Raw genomic sequence first — 27,218 nt, 5'->3', positions numbered from 1 at the left:
AGGACCACTCTTTCTTCATTTCTGCTCACCTCTCACAATGATATCAGCTACAGCAGACAAGCGTTCTAGTGTTGTTTGTACTGTGCATAGATATTTTCCCGAATGGCCTAATTGAATATTCCTTATCATCAAATCCCCAACAGATTCCTGAAGACATAGAGAAGGAACTGGATAAAAACATAATCACACACAGCGGGTCCCATTTTCTTTACAGCTGGGTAAATATTAAACATAAGACAATTTTGAAATTAGAAGATATACTGATTATTATAGTTTTCCGTAATTGATCCCTTTTATTATCCCTTTTACTCTAATTGCATCCAGAAAACCAGTATTTCTGTGAAATACATAAAATAAGGCAAAACAAAAACAGATGCAGCTTTATACCCAGATAGAGATTCTGCCTGTGAATAAAGACAGAGAGAATGATTACGAACCATGTGGATTCATATAAAAACAGTATTTCTTTTATGAAAAACTTAGCAATTTGAGACACTTACTCCCCCAATTCGTTCAAAATGGGCTACTCCTTTCTTTAAATCTATAATATCTCCATTAAAGTACCAAACAAATAGAACTTCCATGGTGGGGTCATGAGACACTTGGCAGGGTAAGACGATGCTCTCTCCAACTGTAACATCCATTTTAGATGGTGGTACTGTAATGATCGTTCTCTCTGTTGAGAAAAAAATACTTGTTAAAATCTTTAAAAGTATCAGCATATTTATAAAATATACATTTTTAATGGTATGCTATTATTAAAGGCAGAGCGAACCACCAATATATTCAGTATTAAAAAATAACCTTTTTTGAGGTATTTTCCTCATTTACATTTCCAATGCTATCCCAAAAGTCCCCCATACCCTCACCCCCCTAACTCTAATACCAACCCACTCCCACTTCTTGGCCCTGGTGTTCCCCTGTACTGAGGCACATAAAGTTTGCAAGACCAATGAGCTTCTCTTTCCAATAATGGCAGACTAGGCCATCTTCTGATACATATGCAGCTAGAGACATGAGCTCTGGGGTGTACTGGTTAGTTCATATTGTTGTTCAACCTATAGGGTTGCAGACCTTTTTAGCTCCTTGGGTACTTTCTTTAGCTCCTCCATTGGGGGCCCTGTGATCCATCCAATAACTGACTGTAAGAATACACTTCTGTGTTTGCTAGGTCCAGGCATAGTCTCACAAGATACAGCTATATCTGGGTCCTTTCAGGAAAATCTTACTAGTGTATGCAATGGTGTCAGCGTTTGGAGGCTGATTAAGGGATGGATCCCCAGGTATGGCAGTCTTTATATGGTCCATCCTTTCGTCTCAGCTCCAAACTTTGTCTCTGAAATTCCTTCCATGGATGTTTTGTTCCCAATTCTAAGAAGGGGCAAAGTGTCCACATTTTGGTCTACTTTCTTCTTGAGTTTCATGTGTTTTGCTAATTGTATCTTATATCTTGGGTATTCTAACTTTCTGGTCAATTATCCACTCATCAGTGAGTATAAATCATGTGAGTTCTTTTGTGATTGGGTTACTTCACTCAGTATAATGCCCTCCCGGTCCATCCATTTGCCTAGGAATTTCATAAATTCATTCTTTTTAATAGCTGAGTAGTACTCCATTGTGTAAATGTACCACATTTTCTCTATCCATTCCTCTGTTGAGAGACATCTGGGTTCTTTCCAGCTTCTGGCTATTGTAAATAAGGCTGCTATGAACATAATGGAGCATGTATCCTTCTTACCAGTTGGAACATCTCCTGGATATATGCCCGATAGAGGTATTGCTGGATCCTCCAGTAGTACTATGACCAATTTTCTGAGGAACCGCCAGAATGATTTCCAGAGTGGTTGTACAAGCTTGCAATCCCACTAACAATAGAGGAGTGTTCCTCTTTCTCCACATCCTCTCCAGCATCTGCTGTCACCTGAGTTTTTGATCTTAGCCATTCTGACTGGTATGAGGTGGAATCCCATGTTTGCTTTGATTTGCATTTCCCTTATGATTAAGGATGCTGAACATTTTTTTCAGGTGCTTCTCAGCCATTCGGTATTCCTCAGGTGAGAATTCTTTGTTTAGCTCTGAGCCCCATTTTTAATGGGGTTATTTGATTTTCTGGAGTCCACCTTCTTGAGTTTTTTATATATATTGGATATTAGTCCCCTATCTGGTTTACTATTGGTAAAGGGCCTTTCCCAATCTGTTGGTGGACTTTTTGATTATTGACAGTGTCTTTTGCCTTACAGAAGCTTTGCAATTTCATGAGGTCCCATTTATTGATTCTCAATCTTACAGCACAAGCCATTGCTGTTCTATTCAGGAATTTTTCTACTGTGCCCTTATTTTTGAGGCTGTTCTCCACTTTCTCCTCTATAAGTTTCAGTGTCTCTGGTTTTATGTGGATTTCCTTGATCCACTTAGATATGACCTTAGTACAAGGAGATAGGAATGGATCAATTCACATTCTTCTACATGATAACCACCAGTTGTGCCAGCACCATTTGTTGAAAATGCTGTCTTTTTTCCACTGGATGGTTTTAGTTCACTTGTCAAAGATCAAGTGACCATAGGTGTGTGGGTTAATTTCTAGGTCTTCAATTCTATTCCATTGGTCTACTTGTCTGTCACTATACCAATACAATGCAGTTTTTATCACAATTGTTCTGGAGTACAGCTTTAGGTCAGGCATTTTAATTCCACCCGAGGTTCTTTTATCATTGAGAAAAGTTTTTGCTATTCTAGGTTTTTTTTTTTGTTGTTGTTGTTGTTATTCCAGATGAATTTGGAGATTGCCCTTTCTAATTCGTTGAAAAATTGAGTTGGAATTTTGATGGGGATTGCATTGAATCTGTAGATTGCTCCTGGCAAGATAGCCATTTTTAATATTTAATGCTGCCAATCCATGAGCATGGGAGATCTTTCCATCTTCTGAGATCTTCTTTAATTTCTTTTGTCAGAGACTTGAAGATCTGATCATTCAGATCTTTCACTTCCTTAGTTAGGGTCACGCCAAGGAATTTTATATTGTTTGTGACTATTGTGAAGGGTGTTGTTTCCCTAATTTCTTTCTCATCCTGTTTATCCTTTGTGCAGAGAAAGACCATTGACTTGTTTGAGTTAATTTTATATCCAGTTACTCCACTGAAACTGTTTATCAGGTTTATGAGTTCTCTGGTGGAATTTTTAGGGTCACTTATATATACTATCCTATCATCTGCAAAAAGTAATATTTTGACTTCTTCCTTTCCAATTTGTATCCACTTGATCTCCTTTTGTTTTCAAATTTCTCTGGCTAGGATTTCAAATACTATGTTGAATAGGTATGGAGAAAGTGGGCAGCCTTGCCTAGTCCCTGATTTTAGTGGGATTGCTTCCAGCTTCTCACCATTTACTTTGATGTTGGCTACTGGTTTGCTGTAGATAGATTGCTTTTATCATGTTTAGGTACAGGCCTCAAATTCCGGATCTTTCCAAGGCTTTTATCATGAATGGGTGTTGGATTTTGTCAAATGCTTTCTCCGCGTCTAAGGAGATGATCATGTGTTTTTGTCTTTGAGTTTGTATATATAGTGGATTACATTGATGGATTTACGTATATTAAACAATCCCTGCATCCCTGGAGTGAAAATTACTTGGTCAGGATGGATGATTATTTTGATGTGTTCTTGGAATTCGTTAGTGAGAATTTTATTGAGTATTTTTGCATCAATATTCATAAGGGAAATAGGTCTGAAGTACTCTATCTTTGTTGATTTTTTTCTGTGGTTTAGGTATCAGAGTAATTGCGGCTTCATAGAATGAATTGGGTAGAGTACATTCTGCTTCTATTTTGTGGAGTAGTTTGTGAAGATCTGGAATTAGATCTTCTTTGAAGTTCTGATAGAACTCTGCACTAAACCCATCTGTTCCTGGACTTTTTTGGTTGGGAGACTATTAATGACTGCTTCTATTTCTTTAGGGGATATGGGACTGTTTAGATCATTAACCTGATCCTGATTTAACTTTGGTACCTGGTATCTGTCTAGAAATTTGTCCATTTCATCCAGTTTTTCCAGTTTTGTTGAGTATAGCCTTTTGTAGAAGGGTCTGAAGGTCTTTTGGATTTCTTCAGGATCTGTTGTTATGTCTCCCTTTTCATTTCTGATTTTGTTAATTAGGATGCTGTCCCTGTGCCCTCTAGTGAGTCTAGCTAAGAGTTTATCTATCTTGTTGATTTTCTCAAAGAACCAACTCCGAGTTTGGTTAATTCTTTGAAAAGTTATTTTTGTTTCCACTTGGTTGACTTCACCCCTGAGTTTGATTATTTCCTGCCGTCTACTCCTCTTGGGTGAATTTTCTTCCTTTTTTTCTAGGGCTTTTAGATGTGTTGTCAGGCTGCTTGTGTGTGCTCTCTCCAGTTTCTTTTCGGAGGCACTCAGAGCTATGAGTTTTCCTCTTAGAAATGGTTTCATTGTGTCCCACAAATTTGAGTATGTTGTGGCTTCATTTTCATTAAACTCTAAAAAGTCTTTAATTCCTTTTTTTTATTCCTTCCTTGACCAAGGTATCTTAGAAGAGTGTTGTTCATTTTCCATGTGAATGTTGGCTTTCAATTATTTATGTTGTTATTGAAGATCAGCCTTATTCCATGGTGATCTGATAGGATGCCTGAGACAATTTCAATATTTTTGTATCTGTTGAGGCCTGTTTTGTGACCAATTATATGGTCAGTTTTGGAGAAGGCACTGTGAGGTGCTGAGAAGAAGGTATATCCTTTTGTTTTAAGATAAAATGTTCTGTAGATATCTGTTAAATTCATTTGTTTCATAACTTCTGTTAGTTTCACTGTGTCCCTGTTTAGTTTCTGTTTCCATGATCTGTCCATTGATGAAAGTCGTGTGTTGAACTTTCTCACTATTATTGTGTGAGGTTCAATGTGTGCTTTGAGCTTCACTAAAGTTTCTTTAATGAATGTGGCTGCCCTTGCATTTGGAGCATAGATATTCAGAATTGAGAGTTCCTCTTGGAAGATTTTACCTGTGATGAGTATGAAGTGTCCCTCCTTTTTTTTTTTCACAATTTTGGGTGGGAAGTGGATTTTTATTAGATATTAGAATGGCTACTCCAGCTTGCTTCTTCAGACCATTTGCTTTGAAGATTGTTTTTCAGCCTTTCATTCTGAGGTAGTGTCTATCTTTTTCCCTGAGATGGGTTTCCGGTAAGCAGCAAAATGTTGGGTCTTCTTTGTGTAGTCAGCCTGTTAGTCTATGTCTTTTTATTGGGGAATTGAGTCCATTGATATTAAGAGATATTAAGGAAAAGTAATTGTTGCTTCCTAATATTTTTGTTACAGTTGGCATTCTGTTCTTGTGGCTGTCTTCTTTTTGGTTTGTTGAGGGATTACTTTCTTCCTTTTTCTAGGGCATGGTTTCCATCCTTGTATTTTTTCTTTCTGTTATTATCTTTTGAAGTGCTGGATTCGTGGAAAGATAATGAGTGAATTTGTTTTTGTCCTGGAATGCTTTGTTTTCTCCATCTATGGTAATTGAAAGTTTGGCTGGGTAGAGTAGCCTGGGCCGGCATTTGTGTTGTCATAGTGTCTATATAACATCTGTCTAGGATCTTCTGGCTTTCTTAGTCTCTGGTGAAAAATGTGGTGTAATTCTGATAGGCCTGCCTTTATATGTTACTTGACCCTTTCCCCTTACTGCTTTTAATATTCTATCTTTATTTAGTGCATTTATTGTTCTGATTATTATGTGTCGGGAGGAATTTCTTTTCTGGTCTAGTCTATCTGGAGTTCTGTAGGTTTCTTGTATGTTCATGGGCATCTCTTTCTTTAGGTTTGGGAAGTTTTCTTCTATAATTTTGTTGAAGATATTTGCTGGCCCTTTAAGTTGAAAATCTTCATTCTCATCTACTCCTATTAAACATAGGTTTGGTCTTCTCATTGTGTCCTGGATTTCCTTGATGTTTCGAGTTAGGATCTTTTTTCATTTTGCATTTTCTTTGATTTTTGTGCCAATGTTCTCTATGGAATCCTCTGCATATGAGATTTTGTCTTCCATCTCTTGTCTTCTGTTGCTGATGCTCGCATCTATGGCTCCATATTTCTTTCCTAGGGTTTCTATCTCCAGTGTTGTCTCACTTTAGGTTTTCTTTATTGTGTCTCCTTCCCTTTTTAGGTCTAGTATTTTTTTTTCCATCACCTGTTTGGATGTGCTTTCCTGTTTATCCTTAAGGACTTGTAACTCATTAGCAGTGTTCTCCTCTATTTCTTTAAGTGAGTTATTAAAGTCCTTCTTGATGTCCTCTACCATCATCATGAGATATGCTTTTATATCCAGGTCTAGCTTTTCAGGTGTGTTGGGGTACCCAGGACTGGGCGAGGTGGGAGTGGTGTGTTCTGATGATGGTGTGTGGTCTTTGTTTCTTTTAGTAAGATTCTTACGTTTGCATTTTGGCATCTGGTAATCTCTGGAATTATAGTTATAGTTGTCTCTGGTTAGAGCTTGTTCCTCTCATGATTTGTTAGCCTCTGTCAGCAGACCTGGGAGACTAGCTCTCTCTTGAGTTTCAGTGGTCAGAGCACTCTCTGTGGGCAAGCTATCCTCTTACAGGGAAGGTGAACAGATATCTGGCATTAGGACCTGCCTCCTGGCAGAAGATGAAGGCCTGAAACAGGGCCTGTCTCAGAAGCTGTGTTGCTTTGGCCTGTCACAGAAGCTGTTAGCTTCTGTAGTCCACACTTGTATGTAACATCTTGTATGTACCATATCATTTCTTAAAGATGTAGACCAATGAGTCATCTATATCACCCTCTCCCCAATATGGGGCAGAAAGGACCTAAGAGTCAGAGTTTGGGAGGTCTGGAGAGAAGCAAAGTCCTCTGGATTTGACGGGACTGCTTCACTAATGATGTTACAGCAGCTGTGATAGTTTCAGGAGATTAATCTGTTCAATAGAGTAGCATAGAAGGGTTCATGGGACTCACATGTGACTGAGGAACAAAGAACACCCAATAATTTTTGTCGGAGGAAGAGCCAGTTTTTGTACTATTATCATCCTTGATAATTGAAAATGATTCAGTAAATGGTTCAAATATCCACAAGTACACAGGAAACACAAATTGGATTCAGTGGGTTATTTTTAAAAAGAATATTCCATATAGATTTTTCCCCGCTTTTATTGGATATTTTCTTTATTTACACTTCAAATGCTACCCTTTTTTCAGGACTCCACACCAGAAACCCCATATCCCATCCCCATCCCCCTGCTTCTATGAGAGCCCCTCCACTCCTCACACTGGAATTCCCTCCCTGGCCTTCCCCTACACTGGGGCATGGAACCTGCCCAGGACCAAGGGCCTCTCCTCCAGCTGATATCCAAAAAGGCCATCCTCTGCCACATCTGCAGCTGGAGCCATGGGTCCCTCCATGTGTACTCTTTGGTTGGTGGTCCAGTTCCCGGGAATGCCAGGAATCTGAACAGTTGACATTGATGCTCCCCCCCCCCCCATGGGACTGAAAACCCCCTCAGCTCCTTCAGTCCCTTCTCCAAATTCTCCATCCAGGACCCCGCCCTCAGTCCAAAGGTTGGTTCTGAGCATCTGCCTCTGTATTTGTCAGAGTCTGGCAGAGCCTCTTAGGAGACAGCTATATCAGGCTCCTGTCAGCAAGTACTTCCTGGCCTCTGCAATAGTGTCTGGGTTTGGCGACTGTATATGGGATGGATCGCTAAGTGTATTTTAGTCTTATTTGTCATTCCCCATATTACTTCTTTTACTGTGCATATAAGAAAAAATGGGCAATATTTGTTTTTTGAGTTCTGGGTTACCTCAAGCAGGATGTTTATTTCAAGCTCCAACTACCTATGAATCTCATAATTTTATTTTTGTTAACAGTTGAGTAATATTCCATTGTGTAAATACCAACAGCACTTTCACTAGGCCTTCATCATCTGGTGGGCATCTATGCTATTTAAAAGTTCTCACTATTCAGAATAAGGCATCAGTGAACATGGATGAAGAACTTCTGTAGTAAGAGGTAAATACCTTTGAGAATATGCCCCAAACTGTGGAAGATGAAGTCCCAGCTTTTGATGAAACCTCATGCAAATTTCCACAGTGGTTGTACTAATTTGCACACCCACCAACAATGAATAAGTGTTCCTCTTTCTCCTTATCCTTGCCAGCATGAGCTTTTACTTGTTATATTTTTCTTGGCCCTGATGCCTGGTGTAGGGTGAAATATCAAAGTGGTTTTATTTTACATTTCTCTAATGGCTAGAGAGATGGAATGTTTTTAAAGTGTTTTTTTAGATTCTTGTGTTTCATATTTTGGGAATTCTGTTTACATCTATACCTCATTTTTAAATTCTGTTATTTGATTTTTATCTATTCCTCGACGTTTTCGGTTTGTTAGCTTGTTTTTTTGTTTGTTTGTTTGTTTGTTTTCTTGTTCCTTATAGTTCTGGGTGTTAACCCTCTGTCAAATGTATAATTAGTAAAGATTTTTTTTTTTGCCATTCTGTTGGCTGCTGCTTGGCTCAGTTGCTGATATTCTTGGCTGTGTAGAAGCTATTTAGCTTTCTGGAGCCCTATTGATTAATCATTGCTCTTAATGCCCATGCAATCTGGGTTGTGAATGGTTATCTTTTTCTGTGCCCTATAGTTTCCAGTGTCAATGAGAGTAGGCCTAGTCCCAACTTTCACTTCTTTCAGATTCTGGATATATAGTATTATGTGGATCTCTGTGATCCCTAGAGACCTATTAATATAGATGTTTCCTAAAATATAAACATGTATTCAAGGGAGTTAGTTGGAGTTACAATATGATTGGTGAAATAATGCTCCAACTAGACATCTTATATCCACCACTTATAACCCCTACTACCAAGAATGTATTATGTCTTGTTAAGTCATAGGCCAGTGGGCCTCTATAGAACCCCCAAACATTGCAAGCTTTTGCCCAGATTGTTAGTTACCATCCAAATTCTGATGGTAAGCCTCACCTAATGAAAACACACTTATGTCATCAAACATGGAGAAATTTAGCAGGTATGCAACTAAAACCTTCACCTCATACTGACTAACATTCATGGTTCTAGAATTTTGCACACTAAAGGGAGAGAAAATTAGTAAAGAATATCATCCAGCTGTAATCCCCATGACCTACAACAGTGAACAATCTCCAAGGTAAACTAGTTTAATAGTGGTATAGAGGTTGTGGGAATAACTGAACAGTTTTTGATTGGATGTAAGATCCATTCTATGAAATGTAACAAATACCTAACCCTGATAGGATTTCAAAGAATCAGACACTAGATTAGGTCATGGGCTAAATTGAAAGTGTACTATGATTATTCTGCTAAAGAAACATAGCAGTACAATGGCTCCCAATGGCATTCTCTTATGTCCAGAGAGCAAAGCATCATCTCTCATTGGAGAAGCTTCTTGAAGTATATGATAACTAACAAGGATACCAACAACTGGACAATGTAGAGAGAGTGAGAGACTTTGGAGAACTCATGTTGGAATGGGATATTATTTATCAAAGTCCTCCCCACAAGTCACAGGGACTTATGAGGAAGAAGATGCTAAAGAGAGAGAGAGAGAAAAAAAGAGCCAGAGGTCGTAGATGGTGCCATAGAAACAGTGTCCAGGATCTTTCAGATGCAACAAGGCTGATAAACAAAATCCCATTATGCAGAAGGAAAAGTGGGCATGATGTCCCAGCCATTTCCAAGAAACTACTTAAATAGATCTTTGTTGGCACTGGAAAATCAGTTTTTTTTTTTTTTTTCTGGTGGAGTGACACTGGGTATATAAACCATACTGAAATGTAAGCTTCATGCCCAGGAGTGAGAAGTTAGACAACGCAAAAATGATTTTATATATTTGTTGACTTCTTTTGTTTGGTTTGATAATTTCTACCTTATTGGTTTTATTATCTTTTATTGTTTGGTTTTCTCCTTTTGAGAGACAGAAATAACAAGAAATTGGGTGACTAGGAAGTAGGTAGGATCTGAAAGAAGTGGAGGGGTGAAGAATATAATCAAAATATAGCTTAGTGTTTAAAAGTTAATAAAAGAAATTAAAAGAGGATCTGTAGTTGTGAGGGTAGTGTGGATGATTGGATCTGGGAAAAGTTAAGAAGGTGAATGGAGCTGAAGGGGATGAGTGTAGCAATCTGAAGCTGCTTGTATTCAAATATAAACATCTGGTTGTTCAAGATGAGTAAATTCTCATGTATACCATTTGTAAGAATTTGTTGCATAAATCTTGCCCCCCCCAAGGTTATCTGTGATGTGATCAATTAAAAAATATGATCACAGAATGTAGCTGGGCAGAAGAGAGGTGGGTGGATTTGTATTTCTGGGTTTGGTGTCTGAGGCTGGGACCACAAGGAGCAACAAGGGGAGAAGAGAGAGAAGAAGGAAGAAAGAAGGCACCATGGGGTTGGTGTATCCGGAGTGCTTGACTATGAGGGGTGGCCAGTTAGAGTAGGAGAGGCCCAGGCAGAACAGCACAAGTGGTATTTTTGGGTTATTGATAGGGAAGTAGACCAAATAGCATAGAGAGTTGATATCTGCACAGCTTTAAGTGTTGATATATAATGCTTTAAGGCTTATTATAAATATAAAGGTTTTGTATCTTTTATTTGGCAACTAAATGGTCTATGGTGGACATAGAACCTCCAAATAATATTTACCAAAACTGGTTAAGTATAATCAAAACAAATTTCATGAAATTCTCCAAAAATTTATAATATATTCTTAAATTATGTTTTTTCATAATTCATGTGTAAAAAAGTTGTAGAAAAACCTCAAAAGACAACATTCCATATATAGTGGGATACCCCATTTTATATTTTACTCTAAATACCCAGCTATACTATTAAATAAAAATAATAGTTATGACTTTAAATAAGTCATTAGCTTAAGATTTCATGAGACAAACTGCATTTCTAAGATTATATACACCATAATTTGTGTAGTTTTATAATTGCATGCTTATATTTAAAAGTGTGAGTATAACATATATTTTGGGAATGCTTGTGATGATCATTTTCTGTTTGAACTGGAGTTGCAATATGAATAAGGAAGAAGGAAATTTCTCTTTGTAAACACAGCCTTTGATGTCAAACTATGCAGCTGTTATAGAAACTTCCTCTGAAGACACATTTTTCTTGAGGTCTACCCTTGTTCCACAATTCCCAAAATGACACTGCATAAACCTTGAAAGTCATCTCCAAGGGTAAAACAGGTTTACTTGAGTTCTAGCAAAGAGTAACAATTACAAGCTTTCTTGTTATGTATATATAGTAAAATATATGCCTTTAACTCCAGTGTGTTGAACATTTACCAATATGGAAATCCATCATTTCTTTTTGCTGTTGTTGAATTTATTTATTTTTTTCATACAATCTTTTCTGATTTCACTTCCCTCAACTCCTCCCAGCTATCACTGACCTCTCTCCATCCACTCAAATCCACATCCTTTCAAGTCTTTTGTGTTGGCCATCTTTTTCTTAGCTAGGCATACAGACTGGCCTTATAAGTGCTTTGTATACCCAGGGAAACTCCATTACAGAAATCTAATTTTTCATTATTACTAGAGGAACTCTGGAAATCCATTTAGATTAATATATTTACTTCCTTGGGGTTACAAAGAGGCCACTTGCTTTGTAGCACTCCAATAACAAGCTGCAATTCTACAAATATCTGTGACTCTCAGGAGTAAGACACTCTCTACTGGCTTCCATGTGGGTACACTGTCATATGTACATACACTCCTAAAGACAAGTACACAAATACATAAATAAATAAAAACAAATTTTTAAACAAATAAATAAAAACAAATCTTTTAACAAATAAAAGCAAGACAAAAAATAAAATTCACAAAATATTCCCCTCTCATCAAAACTAAAATACCACTGGAGGAAAAATTGTGTATATATATATACAAACACATATAAACACATGTAAATATGTATATATACACATATATATGTATATATATGGAAATTATCATAAAAAATTCTATGAAGATATCTCATCTTAGTTATAACAACACAAAACAGAGTGAGGAAATGCACTACTCAGTTTTGCCTATAGAACTTTAAGCTGCTAGTTTATATAAAAATGTCTTGTTAGAAAACACATAGGAATTCTACCAGAGAACCCCTAAACCTGATAAACAGCTTCGGTGAAGTAGCTGGATATAAAATAAACTCAAACAAGTCAATGGCCTTTCTCTATACAAAGAATAAACAGGCTGAGAAAGAAATTAGGGAAACAACACCCTTCTCAATAGTGACAAATAATATAAAATATCTTGGCGTGACTCTAACTAAGGAAGTGAAAGATCTGTATGATAAAAACTTCAAATCTCTGAAGAAAGAAATTAAAGAAGACCTCAGAAGATGGAAAGATCTCCCATGCTCATGGATTGGCAGGATCAACTTTGTAAAAATGGCTATCCTGCCAAAGGCAATCTACAGATTCAATGCAATCCCCATCAAAATTCCAACTCAATTCTTCAACGAATTAGAAGGAGCAATTTGCAAATTCTTCTGGAATAACAAAAAACCTAGGATAGCAAAAAGTCTTCTCAAGGATAAAAGAACCTCTGGTGGAATCACCATGCTTGACCTAAAGCTTTACTACAGAGCAATTGTGATAAAAACTGCATAGTACTGGTATAGAGACAGGCAAGTAGACCAATGGAATAGAATTGAAGACCCAGAAATGAACCCACACACCTATGGTCACTTGATCTTCGACAAGGGAGCTAAAACCATCCAGTGGAAGAAAGACAGCATTTTCAACAATTGGTGCTGGCACAACTGGTTGTTATCGTGTAGAAGAATTCGAATCGATCCATACTTATCTCCTTGTACTAAGGTCAAATATAAGTGGATCAAGGAACTTCACATAAAACCAGAGACACTGAAACTTATAGAGGAGAAAGTGGGGGAAAGCCTTGAAGATATGGGCACAGGGGAAAAATTCCTGAACAGAACAGCAATGGCTTGTACTGTAAGATCGAGAATTGACAAATGGGACCTAATGAAACTCCAAAGTCTCTGCAAGGCAAAAGACACCGTCAATAAGACAAAAAGACCACCAACAGATTGGGAAAGGATCTTTACCTATCCTAAATCAGATAGGGGACTAATATCCAACATATATAAAGAACTCAAGAAGGTGGACTTCAGAAAATCAAATAACCCCATTAAAAAATGGGGCTCAGAACTGAAAAAAGAATTCTCACCTGAGGAATACCGAATGGCAGAGACGCACCTGAAAAAAATGTTCAACATCCTTAATCATCAGGGAAATGCAAATCAAAACAACCCTGAGATTCCACCTCACACCAGTCAGAATGGCTAAGATCAAAAATTCAGGTGACAGCAGATGCTGGCGTGGATGTGGAGAAAGAGGAACACTCCTCCATTGTTGGTGGGATTGCAGGCTTGTACAACCACTCTGGAAAGCAGTCTGGCGGTTTCTCAGAAAATTGGACATAGTACTACCGGAGGATCCAGCAATACCACTCCTGGGCATATATACAGAAGATGCCCCAACTGGTAAGAAGGACACATGCTCCACTATGTTCATAGCAGCCTTATTTATAATAGCCAGAAGCTGGAAAGAACCCAGATGCCCCTCAACAGAGGAATGGATACAGAAAATGTGGTACATCTACACAATGGAGTACTACTCAGCTATTAAAAAAGAATGAATTTATGAAATTCCTAGCCAAATGGATGGACCTGGAGGGCATCATCCTGAGTGAGGTAACACATTCACAAAGGAACTCACATAATATGTACTCACTGATAAGTGGATATTAGCCCCAAACCTAGGATACCCAAGATATAAGATACAATTTGCTAAACACATGAAACTCAATAAGAATGAAGACTGAAGTGTGGACACTATGCCCCTCCTTAGAATTGGGAACAAAACACCCATGGAAGGAGTTACAGAGACAAAGTTTGGAGATGAGATGAAAGGATGGACCATGTAGAGACTGCCATATCCAGGGATCCACCCCATAATCAGCATCCAAACGCTGACACCATTGCATACACTAGCAAGATTTTATTGAAAGGACCCAGATGTAGCTGTCTCTTGTGAGACTATGCTGGGGCCTAGCAAACACAGAAGTGGATGCTCACAGTCAGCTAATGGATGGATACAGGGCTCCCAATGGAGGAGCTAGAGAAAGTACCCAAGGAGCTAAAGGGATCTGCAACCCTATAGGTGGAACAACATTATGAACTAACCAGTACCCCGGAGCTCTTGACTCTAGCTGCATATGTATCAAAAGATGGCCTAGTCGGCCATCACTGGAAAGAGAGGCCCATTGGACTTGCAAACTTTATATGCCCCAGTACAGGGGAATGCCAGGGCCAAAAAGGGAGAGTGGGTGGGTAGGGGAGTGGGGGTGGGTGGGTATGGAGACTTTTGGTATAGCATTGGAAATGTAAATGAGCTAAATACCTAATAAAAAATGGAAAAAAAAAAGAAAACACATAGGAGTGGAATATAGGAAGGGAAATTGTGAGACTTAAAATAATTTGTGACAAAAAAGCAATGATAAAGATGAAAGAGTACATTATTTTTATGAATGTACTGTGTTCATCAGATATATCTCTGTATGTTTTTTTGAAACAACATCTTTATGTATATTAGATTCATTCTGTTATACTCTAATCAGGGAAAGTCTAAAGAAGGGATTTGATAGCTGTTTCTACACACAATTCTAAGTTTTCCTTATAGCTTTCCCAACTGATATCTAACATTTGAAACAACATTTTTAGTAATAGCGTTATGTTTTTCTCTAGTAGTTTCTTTGAAGAAAGTCACTAATATCTTATTTATATTTGTGGGCAGATGAGTTGGCTAATTAGATGCGTTGGTAGAGTCAAACTGTCCTGATTTCAGTTTTTAGATCATGTAATTAAACTAATTTTTAAGCATTAAAAATGACAACCACTTCCTCTTTAAGATAGTACACAGGGGTAAAATTAGACTAACTATTCTCTATATGCATTGCTCATTGGTTATACAATGACAAACTTCATGAATAGGAGATGATCATAGTATGATACATAATTATTATACTTTCATTAGATTGTTCCGGCTTTAAAGGTGTAACAAATATTTATTGAATACTCCTCACCTGTCCTTCCTTCCGTTAAGCACTAGATTCCTAATTGTAGGGGTAGGGCTGTGCAGCAACTACATGATTCATGCCTGGTTCCACTTGAGCAAAGGTCTGGAACCCAGGAGCCCTGGAGAGTGGTGATTTCCACCTGCAGGAGTTTGGCCACCCCTCCTGGGCACCTGGGTATAGCCTCCCACAGGGCTGTAAACCAAATTATTAAGTAATAATATACATTCCCCTTGTGTCAACAGAGCTAGACTGTCTTGTGTGAGCTTGTGCTTTTATACTGTTCTATATAATTTATACTGTTCTATATAATACTGTATGCTGTTCTATTGCCAAAATTGTAGCAGTCCTGTGTAAAGTCATTACATTAATGTATTATACTATTGAGGGATAAGTTTACTGAGGACAAATTGCATTAACATAGAAGCTCATGGCAAGGAAGGATTCCAGGCAAAGCTCAAGAGTAAACAGAGGAGCCACACTTTCTATGCTGCAAAGGATAAGAAGCCGGTTTAGAAGATGCAAGGAAGTCATTTTGTTAGAAATTCTTCGATGACCCAGACAGGAAGACGTAAGTGAATGTGGAAACAAGAAGTCTCTACATAGTCACAAACAGGAAAGAGACATAGACTGCATCAAGTCATTTAAGTGGTAACTCCCACTGTTAGATAAAATAGGAGCTAGGTTCAAAAAAAAAAAAAAAAAAAAAAAAAAACTAAGGGAAATTGTATTTAAAACTATAAAAGTTATTTTTTTTAAATATTTTACTGTTTATAAAATTTAATAAGGGTAATATTGAGATGTAAGTGGTATGATCAATTTATGTATACTAACACATGCTTTTGGTATCATAATTTTATGTAAAATACAATCTAAATACTTGAACATATATCTTGATTATTATATTTTTCTTACTTGCTTCTCAGAAGATGCATCATACTGTTGGTATCTATATTTTTAGCAGCTTCATTTTCAATTGAGGTAATTACTTGTGCTACATTACTGCTCTTTGCAATTGCTCTTTGCAAGTGCATGATAAACACTTTTTTATTGATAAGTGTTTTATTTTCTGAAGGACCTTTGAGGCCAACATAACATTTTTAGAGCTACTAACTGCAGTTTCAGACTGCAAAATTACTGTGAACTTCTGATAAATTACTTTGAAATGTAAATTTTAGAACATTTAGAGCTGTTAACAAGCATGCAATAATTTTATTCTAAAATACCTTCAATTTTCGTCACTGATAAATCTATTTCATGTAAGTTTTCATTTAATTTTTCAGGTCAGTGTATATGAGAGAACTGAGGTTAGTTCTGACATGAGGTGTAACCTATGGACATGATACAGGAAGCTAATGTAGTTTTAAAATTTGTGTATTACTTCAAAATATTACTTATTCATTCCATTTTAGTTTTTTTTCAATTACAAGAAAAAAACTCATTAATAATTGGTTTTCCTGAAGCTTCATATAAAAAAATAGTGCTTTTGTCCTTGAATCAAATAATCTTCAAATTAAATTTTTATTTCTAGCCCCGTGGATATTAGCTTTGCTGTGTCGCAGGAGTGTTCAAAACTCATAGATTTTTAAAGTCTTTGAAGAATTCATGCCACTATGTAATATGCTTTATTGCACTGCCCAAACATATAAGTATGCTTTATTTGTAATAATTCACCAGGAAAGTTTTTTAGGTTTTGTTTGTTTGTTTGTCTGTCTGTTTGTTTGTTTGTTCTTTGCCTGTCTAATACCAGCTCTTATCCTAGTACTGAGATGGGAGTGATAACAGTATTACAAATGCAACAGCTTGCTGGGCAGTGGTGGCCCATGCCTTTAATCCCAGCACTTGGGAGGCAGAGGCAGGTGGATTTCTGAGTTTGAGGCCTGCCCAGTCTACAGAGTGAGTTCCAGGACAGCCAGGGCTACACAGAGAAACCCTGTCTCGAAAAACCAAACTATACAAATGCCACAGCAACAGATGGACAAGCTGGCCTGCTCTTGCCTGTAGGCAGGCATTGGCTCCCAGCATCCAGCATCCTCTGACCAGTAGCCTTTGCTTCTGTTCACAGCTCTTTTCTGCCTCTACCTCCATTACCTCATGCAGCCACATAGATTTGGATCTTAATGCCCCTACTTGCTCATCTGAAACCAAGCTGTGCTGACAGCCCTAAGGCATGACATGCATGCCTGCACAATGGGCCACCTTCTCACATGCTTGCTGCTCAGTAAGTATGCGGGCCTGAGCTCCTGCTCAGCAGCATCACCATGCACACATGTCTGTGCATGCTCCATCACACCACTAGACATTCCTTAGAATACAAGGACAGTGATAGGCAGATAAAGACTTATAAGACAACAGTGGAATGTGGGCATGTTTCAGCAAGAGACGGTATGAGACTGGGTAAAGTGTCTAAGGAGCAAGCCCTATATACCAAGCAAGGTAGTATACTCTTACATGAGTAAGATACAGAAGGTAATAGAGTTATGGGAGGAGGATGGGGTAGGAAAGATGGGGAAAGAGGACAACTTGTCAAAGGGAACAAATCTTTATCTAGGTAGGACCATGATGCTTAAGCATTTATTAAAGAGCAGGATAACTAGTTAATAATAATATATAACATACTCATTTGCTGAGTAGAATTAGCATAATTTCATTTTAAAAAGCAATAAGCATATTATATGACTAGTATGTTAATTAGATTAATTTAACAACATAACAATAAAAACATCAAAATCTCACACTGTGCTCTATAAATATATGCAATTTTAATTTATTAAAATTTTTAAAAGAAGTGTGTATTTTTCATGAAAAATGTGAGAAATATTGGAAGTCTGAAGTAAAACTGTGTGGTCTGGTGAAACACGTTTTCTTGAGTATGAAAGGTGATGTTTATTAAGAGGTTATCCTGCATATTGTCAACTTGGGTGGATTTGGAATCACTTGGGAATCACACTCCTGGCCGTATTTGAAAGTATTTCTAATCAATTTATATGAAGGCAAAACAATCCATCCTGAAAATTGGTGCTATTATACCCCAGGTTAAGGTCCAAGACTAAATCAAATGGGGAAAGTGAGGAAGTCAGGCAAACACTAGTATTTGTGTTTTTCCCAATTTCTGACTAATGAGACAGATGATCAGAATCACATTAGAATGGCAAGACACTTGAAGAGAATAGGAGCCGTGCACTTGAGTTACACAAATATGCACAGTCTTTAAGAGTACTTGCAGGGAAAGATAAGACTTGGTTTTGATCCATTAATTTCATTATCTGCATATTCTTGAATGGGTTAATAATGTCAAGCATAACAGTAAAGAAGTAACTTATACTTCTGTTGCCATGCCTACCCCACCCACAGATCGTATCCTCTCAAACTGTGGCACAAAAACGACTGTCTTCCCTACGTTGATTAAGTCTGGTATTCTGTCACAGCAAGAAGAGTAGCAACTACCATGTAGAGAAGGAGGAATAACTGTATAGGCAAACACATTTCCCAAGAAAAGTGAAAAATTGATGCTTTGTTACCCAAGCATGGCATCCCCTGTGGGTATCCACCTATGTAAACAAAGCAATGCTTGGGATCTATGTTCCCCTCCCCCAAATGGTATGAGAACCAACATGATGGTATATATGTAACTTTGAAACAGCAATGAAGCCCTGGTTGTTCTCTTACAGAAATCACTCTGCAGCCTTGCACAGCACCAAAAGAAAACTCAGTATATGCACATTAGAATGGCAAGACTACACTTGCAGAGAATCGGAGCCGTGCACTTGAGTTGCACAAATATGCATAGTCTTCAAGAGTACTTGCAGGGAAAAATAAGACTTGGTTTTAATCCATTAATTTCTTTATTTGCATATTCTTCAATGTGTTAATAAAGTCAAGCATCTGAGTGACTTCTTCAAATCACTTCTATCATAGCTAATGTAATAAACGTGTTTTCACATATTCTAGTCTGTTCCTAAGTGTGGATATATCCTAATAGACAATTTATGTTACCTAAGGTTCATTAATGCTAAAAGTCTACTTGCAATTTATTAATAAGCGAGAGCCTTAGAGTCTGGAATTAAATGGGGGGAAGTGGACTGTGGTAGACTATTACTTGTGAAACTTTTAGATTCATTAAACATCTTTATATTGAAACAAAAAGGATGAATAATCCATTTTACATTATTTTATTCTTCTTGCATGTAACATTTATGTTCTTAGGATGTGTATGACAGTGATTCTAAAATTACACATGCACAAGAATTTATTGTCAAATGTCCTCAAAATATAAATTTCTTAATTCCTACATGAAATATTGATTCAGTAAATTTCATGAGTTTCTCCAGTGGATTTGTATAGTTATCTCAAATGCTAGATTGGGAGGAAAAATCATAAGATTTTAAAATGACATTCCTATTTTAGGAAAAAATAACACTGTATTAAATGTAGCATCAGAAAGTATCCAATACTTTGAATCGAGAGAAAAAGTTTGCTGTAAATAAAATGATTATTAGTCAGGAAATTTTCAGATGTGCACATGGTGACCCAACATTTCCAGGATTTAATCCTGTGAGTTGAACAAATTCTCAGGACTCCATAGAACAGTTGAGTGTAATGAAATTTCAGAATTCCTCAGTTACAGACGTACAGTAATTTAAGAATCCTTATACTTAACAGGTACAGAATATTTTCCACTTGTATACTAAATATATTTTGTGAAGTAGAGATTATATAGATAGATGTGAGTATACAGTTTATGAGAGTAATATATACATATAAATATCTTAATATTTATTAAATCATCACAAAAACTAAAACCCTCAATATTACAGAAATAGCTGCTAATTTTTAAAATAGTAACATTATTTTAGTTTTATTTTAAAAATTATTCCTAAGTATTTTAAAGACTCTTCTAGAATTGCTTAACAGATGAAATAGAATATATGTAATCTGCCTCCAGATAATTATGATCAGAGTTGAGGTTGCTGATAAGATATACCTGAAACAAATTTAGAAAATAGGTTTTTTTTTTTAAAGTCCACATTGGGTGATATGTACCTAAGACTCTTTGTACCATACTGTATGGTTCTATGTGCAGCTCTACAGGTTTTCTTTAATAGAAGACAGAAAATGATAATAGATGGTCATAAAAGTTGTTCTACATAACAGACATTGTTTTTATATAGCTTCTAAAGTAATGAACATAAGTACTTTTTAAAGTTTATCCCATATGAAACAGAGAAAGGGTAGTATAACATTTTTTGTATATATTGGCAAGGCAAAGTCATCACACCAAAATAGTTTTACAAACCCATCTTGCCTCTCAGAGATATAAGGGAAAGTTTCAAAGGACACTTTTGATAATTTTATGTATAGATTGTCATAATGACCAATGACGTTTCCATAATGACCTTCAGCTATGAACTTGCTATTAGACAGGGAAATTAATTACACAGAATCCTGTCAGAAACATAAAATATGTTTTTCTTAAAGAAAATAAATTGGTCCATTATATCAATAGATCAGAATGTTATTAACATTTCGTGATGTCTCAGAACATTCTGCAAGTTTTAAAAGGGCACATGGTATCATTAGCCATGATGAACCTAATAATTTTATATTTTATTTCCTTTTATACCAATGACATGGTTTAAATCTTGATTTGTGAGTGAGAATGTTCACAAGGTGACTGCTTGAAGTTATCAACTCCACCCTGAGATCCACAACATACAAAACACATAATCATTCTAGTCTCTGTACAGACATGGGCCTCTGCCTTCATAGAACTATAACAAGACAGGAAGTGTTGCTAAGATACCAATATAAAGTATGATAGTATATAGATAACACTTCAAATAGGTGATAGAATTCTATGATTTTTTTTCTTACAAGATAACTTGTTAAGATTGGAAACATTGAAATATTCTTTAGAAATACAATTCCCTTCCTATGAATTTGTGAATATTTCTGATTTCTAATCTGCTAACTCTTTTTATTTCTCTTAATTTTCTTATCTCCATGTTTTACTAGAACTGTTTTTCTGCTAAGGATAAGTGTTTTAATAATATAACAGCAATCCAGGTTGTAAATCAATACACATTTTTCCCCAAAGAAAAGACATAAATGACGAAGACATATCTATGAAGATACTTAACACTTTATCATCCAGGAAATGCAAATCAAAGACTCACACCTTTTGGAAGAGCTATTAACAAAAAACAAGAGATAAGTGTTGTTAAGGCTGTGAAGCAAAAATAACACATACTCTCTTCCTGATATTGTTAATTGGGTACAATCATTAGAGAAAAAAAACAATATGGAGATTGCATTTTAAAACTTTATACGAGAGCTTTCATGTTATCCAGCATTACTTGCTCTTATTAAAGTCCATGTTCATTGCAGCATAGTTCTCAATAGTTAATATATAAAAGCATAGCATGTATCTATTTTCCATTGAATGGATAAAGAAAATACAGGCTATCACAACAGGTTGTCATTGGAATACTGGAATATTATTTAGCCAGCTGATCAGAGGCATTTTCCTTTCTGACAGCATAGATCTTCCAGGATGACATGTGAAATAAGCCATAATACACTGTAAGAATTATTTTCAGAGAGAGAAAAAATATTGTAATTTATACATGGAATCTAAGAATGCCACAAACATAAAAACCTTCTGTGCAATGGTGGATACCAGGGAGAAGATGCTGGGGGAAATGCAGGTGTGCTGGCCAGAGGCCACAACAGGAGTTAGTTAAGATGCATAACCACAGAGCACAAGTGTCCTGCAGGGTGACACTTGTTATCCACACTGCACTGTGCGTAGGAGCACACAGATTGGTATGGAAGGGAGAAACTAAGATGAATGTGGAGCTGAGTTACTGTCATGTCCACAGAACACTGAGCAAACAAATAAACAAGGGCATGAAAACACAGAAAACTCAAAGCATTTGCTCCCTGACAATGCTTAGAACAGAACAAAACCAGAAATTAGTAGGATATGCTCTCCCGATCAAGGTAATTGGAAGTGGAAAAAAATAACCATTATTTAATATGTTCTTTCTGCTCATGCATACAAACCATAAAACTGGAACGGTAGCATATTTTGAGGCATGCTAAGATTATCTACTAAGATATGGTCAGACACACTAATATTTACATGTAGTGCTTTGATTATATTCTACCACAGGTTGGATATTACTTAATTTCAAAACACAAAGTAATTGTGGTCATCATGGTTCATATATACAAGTTTACCTGAAGTCACTATTAGATATTTATCTTCTATGTTAATATTTAAATATCACGGAGTAAATAGTAAATAATTCCAGGAGAAAAGATAAATAAACAAACAAAAATGCAATTAGGTAAGAGACATCAAGATATACCCCAATGATATGAAGGTTTAGGAATTATGAAAATTTATATAAAATGTTTTCCTGGAAATTAAGTATGTCCAATTAAATATAGACCTACATGTGAGCTAATAATCAAAACAGGGACTGCCATTTATCCTATCAGACTGCACTGCAGATTCTCGACTACAAATCATATATGCCAGCTATTCAGTATCAAAGCTCTTAAGTTTAATTGGCTACTACTGTCCTTGTGTAATCAAATTTATATTTCTTTCTTTTTCCTTTTTTTCTCCAATTTTTTATTAGGTATTTTCTTCATTTACATTTCAAATGCTATCCCGAAAGTTCCCTATACCCTCCCTCCACCCTGCTCCCTATCCACCCACTCCTACTTCTTGGCCTTGGTGTTCCCCTGTACTGGGGCATATAAAGTTTGCTAGATCAAGGGGCCTTTCTTCCCAGTGATGGTCGACTAAGCCATCTTCTGCTACATATGTAGCTAAAGACATGAGCTCTGGGGGTACTGGTTAGTTCATATTGTTGTTCCACCTATAGCGTTGCAGACCCCTTTAGCTCCTTGGGTACTTTCTCTAGCTCCTCTCTTAGGGGACCTGTGTCCCATCCAATAGCTGACTGTGAGCATCCACTTCTGTGTTTTCCAGGCACTGGCATAGCCTCACAAGAGAGAGCTATATCAGGGTCCCTTCAGCAAAATCTTGCTGGCATATGCAATGGTGTCTGCGTTTGGTGGCTGATTCTGGGATGGATGAAATTTATATTCCTTATAAAAAAATATCACTTGGACTATTTTTCATCTGACACTTTACAGTTCTATAAAAGCTAGGAAATCTGTATGGTTTTGTTTGTTTCTACAAATGTACTTGAAAATGTATAAGCATCAAGTATTTGAGGACCAAGAATCCACTCCAATATTAATCGTGGCATTGAAGGGAAAATAAAATAATTATCCTGACTAGTGTCAAAATTTAACACATATTTCATCAACAATTAGAAGTTTCAATAAAGCTAATGAATAATTTATGCACCAATATTTTATAATTCAAAAAAATATCTGTGTTAAAATAGATTAAATCACTCTCTGAAGGAGAAATATAGACTATGAGATGAAAGTTGTGAGCAAGATGGTCATTCTCACAAAAACTTTTACTGTTCTCTCAACTTGTACTTTGCCATTTCTCTGAGATTGTACATTTGATTTGTTTAGACAAGTGGTACTTTATGATAAAGGTGGGCTTTTTGATAGGGTTGTGCTAACAACCCCAAAGCCTCTACACTGCTGTTTAAATCTGCAAAGCCTCCAATTTTCTACCAGTCTTCGGTATGTATTTCTCTCAGTAATGCTGACCAATGTTAGGGAGTGCTCTCCTTCTGTATGAGAAAAAGCACAGGGCACTCTGTATGCGGGGATAATAAAGACTTCTATCACAAAGAATAAACAACTAAATGAGTGCCAATAAACTTAATTTGCACATTAGATATGCTTTTCCAAGTTCCGACATTTCAGTTGAAAATAATGCTGAAGCAATGAGGCCTATAATTGAACATCCAAAACTTCTCCAGTGGGGAAACAAAAACAAATGTTGCCTGCAAACAAGATCATTTTTATAGCCTGCTGTTACTCTGCTTTTTAATAATTTTCTAAATGCCAAATCAAATAATTCACTCCTTTATGTGATATTCATATACCCCTTTGTGTATGTATAGAATGTGATTTTTTTTATCCAAGTCCTCAAAAATAAAAACACTTAAAACTATTTTTCTTCCTTTTGAATTCCCCTTTGTGCCTATGGAACATGTCCTCAGATTACACTGGGCATCTTGCAAGGATCTGGCAAGGCAGCTGCTAATTGCATTCACAGTGTCTGAATGGAAAATTGCCTCATCCTGCTGCATTAGTGAAACCGAAATTTCCAGGCACACAGTGCAGATAACTTCAGAATCCTCTTAACACAGATAAGCCGTATCGGCTAAAACTAAGCTGGAAAATATCTCACTCTTGTAACTATTATCTTTTTACATGTTATCTAAGAGCAACATTTCCTGCATGACTGAAGCTGATAAGTAAATTTAACGGGATATGATTGTTTTATCAGCTTTATTGAAACTTCTAATTTGTTACCCACCACTCTGTTATCCTATGGTCACTGGCATGGGTTAATTTAGGTTTGAGATACTAACCTATCTTTGACTTTGCAGTGACCATTAGATGGACCTTAAGTTTCAAAAAACACATATACTAGCACATGTTAAGCCATCTCAAGAGCCAAATGGCTGTTTTTTTTTTTTAATAGGCAAGAAAATGGTTAGTTCAACATTTACTATTTTCCAAGACCAAGGCTACAGATTCATAGATTATAAAATAATAGTTTTTTTTAAATTTTAATCAATGATACCTTCCTCAGCCCTGAATGTAAGGAAATGAGACAAAATGTTCTAGTTAAGACAGGATTATATGAAAGTTAGACAGTCCAATCAAGAATATATGCTTTAGGCTAATAACAGTTTTTAAAATTTCTTGTAAATGCACTGTACACTTGTTTTGTAGGTATGTGTTATTTTATTTACGTATGAATGTGTATAATTAACTATCTGTAAATTCATTTTGTAAAGGGTATTTGTTAATGGTAAAGAAAGAAGAGACCTCAAAATCCCCTAAAGTAAGAAGTGTAGATTTTCTTAAAACTAAATAGAATCTAACAAATTTTATTTCTATGACTATGTGCAAATAAATATGAGTAACTTGACAATCATACATACTGACAGAAGCCACATTAGCATGGACATGTCTTCAGGTCAGGCACCCTCCAGTGCTGTCATACACACTAGCACAGTGGATTTCTTCCACAAAACTCTTCAGTTTTCTATAGATACCTATTTACTTCTTATGCAGTTTATATCTTTTGGAAATCAGTAACTATAAACCCAAAGATTGGAAAAGTGAAAGTAGTTTAATATCCTAATTTTTTTAAACACAATAATTGCTGCAAATTGTTTTAAGAAGGTTGGATTCTGAAATTTTCAAAATTGTCACTTTTTTTTTTTTTTTTTTGAGAAAATAAGCTAGGGCAGAAAGCATCCCTATAGGCTGACTTGTAAGAGATTAAGCTCCTGCTCAGTCTCTCTACCCTGGACACAGGCAGCTCCTGTTAGTGTTCTATAACTTGGAATTCATCTCAGATTAATACGGAAATTCCTCCTGCCCTATATATTTTTACTGTACTTAAAGAATAAGCAGTGCCCAAACTATCAATGTAATGAGTCAGTAATTAGATAATCTATAAGAAGATGACCATGGAGGAGGAAGCTGGGGCCCACTAAGGTCAAACTGAACCACTTAGATCAGAGGTATCGGCCATAGAAACAGTACTCTTGTTGAGAAATAATGTCTTCTAGACTTCAGAGGGACACTGTATGCATAAAACTTTAGCAATGTGTTTGCCTAAACAAGACTTGCATGTTGACCACAGGAGTCAATACATCAACATGTAGGCACAAAATCTCACAGAGTCCCATCCCTGGTGAAGAGCTACATGTAGTCAAGGCTACTAGAAAGGGAGAACCAGTCAGTATTCTTCAGAGTATGCTCCCTAATAGTTTATTCAGTTGCAATTGTTCAGACCAAAACACATGAATATGCAATCCACATTAATTAGACTCAGTTATATATGTATATGTATATATATATGTGTGTGTGTGTGTGTGTGTGTGTGTGTGTGTATGTGTGTGTGTGTGTGTATGTGTGTGTGTGTGTGTGTGTGTGTGTGTCTCAATGATAATTACAGGAGAACTCATGAATTTTAGTGAGATTGGAGGACACAGAAAGAGTTGGAGGGGTACACATAATGTAAATAGGGTATACTTATTTATGAAAACCTCAAAAACTTAAAAAAATTAACAAATAAATATAGTGGGCAAGAAGGCAAGTCTGTTGTTTTCTGTAAACAAACAAAACACTCAAAATACTTTTATTTAATCATGTCTTTCTTTTGGAAATAAAGTATTTGTGGATCTTGGTGGGGTGTTAGAAATGCCCTTAAATACAGATGAACTTATTCCCATTACAAGAACTTGAATCAATCCTGCTGAACACAGAAGCAAAATGATTTGACTCAAATATGTCACTATGATCACCAAAACAAAGCACATTCCAGACATTTCTAAGTAAGTCACCTTTCGTCTTTATTTCATTGATTATTACTGTCCAGTGACTACCATAGTACTAAAGGTTTCAAAGGCCTTTGAAGAAGCCTTTCATTCAGTTCAATATATCCAAATAGCTTTTTCTTTCCTTAGACATTGTAATGAAGGAATGGAAGGTTTTTACCAGCAAAATCATCAGGCCAGTTATGGTATATTGAAGTGTAGACAAGTTTAATTCCTCAATATTCCACATAAATGGATCCTCATAGAACACATTATTACTACCTCATATCTCTTTCCTACTTCCTATTTGTATACCAACGGGTTTCGCTAAAGCACTAACATTTGACTACAATGCAAGTGCATTCACCACCATACATTATAACCTACTGTCATTCAATGAACATATATATTCTACATTATCTTAATTGGGAATGATGTAATGAAATGCAAATATTTCTTTTCCATGATATGTTTTTTTCTCTAATATAAAATACTTCTTAAATGTAAAGCACTTTTCTCTATATAAACATTGAAAATTTTGCTGCAGAATATCA

The 27,218-nt window shown here is 36.3% G+C and overlaps 1 protein-coding gene across 9 annotated transcripts in view; it reads right to left on the bottom strand.

Moving 5' to 3' along the window:
- The window catches only part of Cntn6 (contactin 6), a 370,745-nt gene that overhangs the window by 30,233 nt on the left and 313,294 nt on the right, over window positions 1–27,218 (bottom strand). For all 9 annotated transcript variants that reach the window (XR_003956233.1, XM_011241409.3, XM_006506384.3 and 6 more), the window contains 2 exons: window positions 501–676; window positions 30–147 (listed from right to left, as the gene is read on the bottom strand). Coding sequence is in view for 8 of the 9 variants with exons in the window: in XM_011241409.3 (XP_011239711.1) it covers window positions 30–147; window positions 501–676 (294 nt within the window). In the remaining variant the exon portion in view is untranslated. The remainder of the gene's footprint in view (window positions 1–29; window positions 148–500; window positions 677–27,218) is intronic.

This window comes from Mus musculus, chromosome 6 (genome assembly GCF_000001635.26).
Source record: "Mus musculus strain C57BL/6J chromosome 6, GRCm38.p6 C57BL/6J".
In the NCBI taxonomy this organism is placed as follows: domain Eukaryota; kingdom Metazoa; phylum Chordata; class Mammalia; order Rodentia; family Muridae; genus Mus; species Mus musculus.
Note: the sequence above shows the minus strand (reverse complement) of the source record. Positions and strands in the feature narration are given on the sequence as shown.